Genomic DNA, 4,220 nt, shown 5'->3' with positions numbered 1-4,220 from the left:
ATTAAGTGTTAACGAGCAGTTGGACAGGTGTACCTAATAAAGTGGCCGGTGAGTGTGTGTGTGTGTGTGTGTGTGTGTATATATGTATATATATATATATATATATATATATATATATATATATATATTATAAATCAGATTAGTGCATAGGAACTAACTAACTGTTCACAGTTTAGTATTTTTTGCTACTTTTTATTTTGTTAGATTTGAATAGAATATTAAAGTAGCATTAAGTATATTTCTTAACAACAGAGGGCAGACACTTGATTGATTTCCCCAAATTCTGAATAAGGGTTTGATGATGACTTTAATCCAAACTTTTATCATACTTTGTACAGCGAACTTATATGTCTAACCTATCCATTATACTCCAACTTAATCCTACCGGGTAGGTTACCGCCGCCGTCAAGCGCTGTAAATGTGAGCTAGATCAGGATGTGTTGAGTCACGAGAGAACATTTAAGTTAAACCCAGGCTGCTGGATGTATTTTGCTTATTGTATCTTAAACATGTTTCATACAGTGATGTTTTGTTTTCATTTTTACACGACCAGGTGTATGTGTTTGTGTCACGTCACTGAAACTACCCAGACAGCTGAGGAAACCAGCCCGACGCCGCCGTCATGTTGGAGGAGGACATGGAAGTGGCCATCAAGGCGGTCGTGGTGGGAAATGGAGCGGTTGGGAAGTCCAGTATGATCCAACGCTACTGCAAGGGCGTCTTCACTAAGGACTACAAAAAGACCATTGGAGTGGACTTCCTGGAAAGGCAGATACTGTAAGCTACTTGTAACACAGGCGTTTCCAGTCCTCTATCAATTCTAGCCAATATTTTACGTTACACTCATCACCTGCTCACTGTTTTAGCGTAAATGACGAAGAGGTCCGACTAATGCTGTGGGACACCGCTGGGCAGGAGGAGTTTGACGCTATTACTAAGGCCTACTACCGTGGTAAGACCCCACCCCCGTGACAAATATAACACTGCTGCTTTGGGTCACATACCTGCCCTCACCTCTGAGGTTAACTTTAGATTTGTCACAGATCCTTTGGTTTACTGGCAACACGGCATTTAACCAGAGCACATGCACTGGCACACACAGAGCTGCTAACAAGTCTTTGAGCCAAAAGTGAATCTCCGGTGGTTCCAAAGTGGACCCAAGTCCTTGAGGAGTATGAATTATGAATCATTTTGAAGTCATTTTAAGAAGAAACTGCTTGAAAACATGAACTGTTCAGACTGACCTCATGAAATGGGGTATGTATGACACACCAATTCGTATGCCGTTTTTGGCGTGTTATGAAGACTCCTACTCGTTTTTTTAGAGTGTATATCGACGTTGTTTGGGCTCCATGTAACTGAATGTGACTTTTCATTGACTGTCGCATTATTTTTTACTAAAGCCAACCACGTTTTCATTTCCTAAACTCAACCATAGATTTCTTCTCGTGATAACACAGCAAGTGGCGTGGATGTGTATCAGATGCCTGATCTATCCATCGTAGTAATAGACGCGGATAGCTCAAAAGCGTACAGATAAGACGCCACTTGGCTTAAGAAAGTTGACATGTACATTTATACGAAGTCCTGATGCCATGTTGAACTGTTGGTGTGTTGCCTTGTATTCCAGGTGCCCAAGCATGCGTGCTAGTCTTCTCTACCACAGACAGGGAGTCGTTTCAGGCTATTGACAGCTGGAGGGAGAAGGTGGAGGCAGAGGTTGGAGATATTCCCACAGTTCTAGTGCAGAACAAAATTGACCTCCTGGAAGAGACCCTTATAAAAAAGTAAGTGGTTGTTAAAATCCCATTGGAATAGAAAACCAGTTGAATGTTAAGGACAAATGGTAATGACTGTGAATGGTATTTCCTTTACTTTGATTGTAGCGAGGAGGCAGAAGCTTTGGCTAAAAGACTCAAGCTGAGATTTTATCGAACTTCAGTAAAAGAGGACCTAAATGTCAACGAGGGTGGGTTGATGAATATTTTGACAACTTGTCGAATGCAAGTGAAACAGTCTCATTCTGGATCTTCCTATTGTAACATTTCTGCTCTTTTCAGTTTTTAAGTATTTAGCTGAGAAGTATCTTCAGCGACTCAAACAGCAAACCGCAGAGGAAACCGAGGTACTCCATACGGCAAGCAATAAAATAGGTGAGGAGTCTTTTTTTTACATCTTTTTCTAAATCATATATTTCTTTATGGTTACATTATTCGTAATTTGTGTTTTTTCCAAAGGTGTTTTTAATACCACAAGTAGTAATGTCTGCAACCAGAGCTCCAGCAACGGAAGAGAAATCATCACTTTGCGACCAAACAAACAAAGGACCAAGAAGAGTAAAAATCCTTTTGGAAGCTGCAGCCTACTCTAGATAAAATCCTTTAGCTTTAGTGACTGACTATTGATTCTAATTGGTCGCTGTTGTATTTTGTGGAGGTAGCCACATTTAGAGACCAAAGCCCTAACAGACTGGGAAATTCTACCCTATATACTACTTTAATAACCTAATGTTTAACCTGTAAGTTATTCCCCCACGTTGATGGTTGAATTGTCTTTGATTCGGCCTCAGATCTCCATCAGTGATCTGCACACACAACCTGTCCTTGTGGTTGCCTTTAGTAACAGCAACAGCTGCAGCTACAGTACATGTATGTTGCTTAGATATGACTTGAAACACAATCCTCTTATGAAATATAAGAGAGCAAATATGTAATAGCAAAGGTTGCACCCTTGCTCCGTGAAAACACCTGTATATGATTTTTACAGTCACCAATTCCAGTTTGACATTAAAATTGTGAAATATCTTTGCATGCATTGTAGAAGATACATAGGTATATTTGTTCCATATTTTTCTGTCAGCATAATATGGTTCAAACTATGCTGTGTATTGTGGACGAAACACTATCGACGTAATTCTCTGTGCAGAAGTATTTTTGTACGAATCACAACAGTGTTGAGGGATATTTTTACTTTTTAAGTGTTGACATAGTGCCAAATGTTCTCTTTCTGAGCTGTAGGTAAATATTAACACTGCAGTGATATCCTGTTACATGAAATTAATAGAATGTGATTTTATGTGTAACCAAATGACAACTATTGACACAGAATAGTCCTCTATATGTCTGCTTACACTCGGCTTATTTACCGATTTGTTAATTAAGGCTTGTGAAGAAAGACAGGAGCTGAAGTCTCAATCAGTTATAGCACTATATTTTTGATTGCAGTTGTTTACATTTTACACAACTTTTCTTTAAAAGTGGAGTCTGTTATTCTAATCCAATACACGTTTTGTCAAAATCAGCAAATATCTCCTGGCAATCTGCATGCTGTCCGTTGAGCGTGTGCGCTGATACAAAAATGTTCAAAGTGTTCATACACAGCCCACAGAGAAAGGGCCTGGAGGTATAAAGAGAACGGCACTGGGAGCGAGAGGGATGTTAAATCTGGCACAAGCTTACGCTCTAAAGTTGCACTGATGGGACTGTAGTTCTAATACTTTACAAAACTAAACATGGTACAAAATTTGGCTTTCATTTCTTGGTTTGGCTAGAGTATGTAATCAGTTTCTATTCTTTTAAATATTCATATGTCAGTAGAGTCTGTTAATATGGTTTGGAGTCTTAAGAAGAACAAACACTCTGGCTCTCTGAAGGTATAAAGAGACGACCGTTAGGATGGGATGATTTGCTTTGTTGTGTCTGAATATGCAAGAAAACTCTTTCTTTTTACTCCATTCAGGTACTCTAAAAAGATCTCCCAAACTAATGCTCAGTCTTAAACATGGGTGTTACTACCTTGTCTGCATCAAGCCTTTTTACATTTGTTTTTCCAAAACCGATTATTTGAGAGACACCGTTTTTTTTTTAAAGAACAAACAGATACAGTATGTGGCGACAAGAAAAAGTCCATCTAAAGTTATTCCCATTTGGGTATACATGTGCATACACATTTTTGTCTTTTCTAAAAGTTATTTAACTGATCTCAGTTAGAAGCTCGTCCTAGATTCAAATGAACTTCATTCTCAAGATGTTCACACGGGACTGCTGTGAAAGGTGCTTAAATATGTTCTGGTTATACTATTGGTACTAAGATCGTGTCACATTTCAGTTTTCTTTTTTGGTTGAGTGCTTTTTTTGAAGTATGGCATAACTAATGCATGCAAGCCTTTTTTCCCACGTCGGTGAATGTTCAACCATGGTTGCACTGCCACAATGCCTTGT

The 4,220-nt window shown here is 39.0% G+C and overlaps 1 protein-coding gene across 2 annotated transcripts in view; it reads left to right on the top strand.

The window, feature by feature from the left end:
• Positions 1–3,745, top strand: part of rab23 (RAB23, member RAS oncogene family) — a 7,378-nt gene extending 3,633 nt beyond the window's left edge. For both annotated transcript variants that reach the window (XM_034898050.1, XM_034898049.1), the window contains exons 2-7: positions 554–777; positions 867–952; positions 1,631–1,787; positions 1,887–1,969; positions 2,061–2,153; positions 2,238–3,745. In XM_034898050.1, the coding sequence (XP_034753941.1) occupies positions 623–777; positions 867–952; positions 1,631–1,787; positions 1,887–1,969; positions 2,061–2,153; positions 2,238–2,371 (708 nt within the window). In that variant the 5' untranslated portion in view covers positions 554–622 and the 3' untranslated portion in view covers positions 2,372–3,745. The remainder of the gene's footprint in view (positions 1–553; positions 778–866; positions 953–1,630; positions 1,788–1,886; positions 1,970–2,060; positions 2,154–2,237) is intronic.
• The last annotated feature ends 475 nt before the right edge of the window (positions 3,746–4,220 follow it).

This window comes from Etheostoma cragini, chromosome 17 (assembly GCF_013103735.1).
Source record: "Etheostoma cragini isolate CJK2018 chromosome 17, CSU_Ecrag_1.0, whole genome shotgun sequence".
Taxonomy (NCBI): Eukaryota; Metazoa; Chordata; class Actinopteri; order Perciformes; family Percidae; genus Etheostoma; species Etheostoma cragini.
This window is presented reverse-complemented; position numbering and strand designations above follow the sequence as displayed.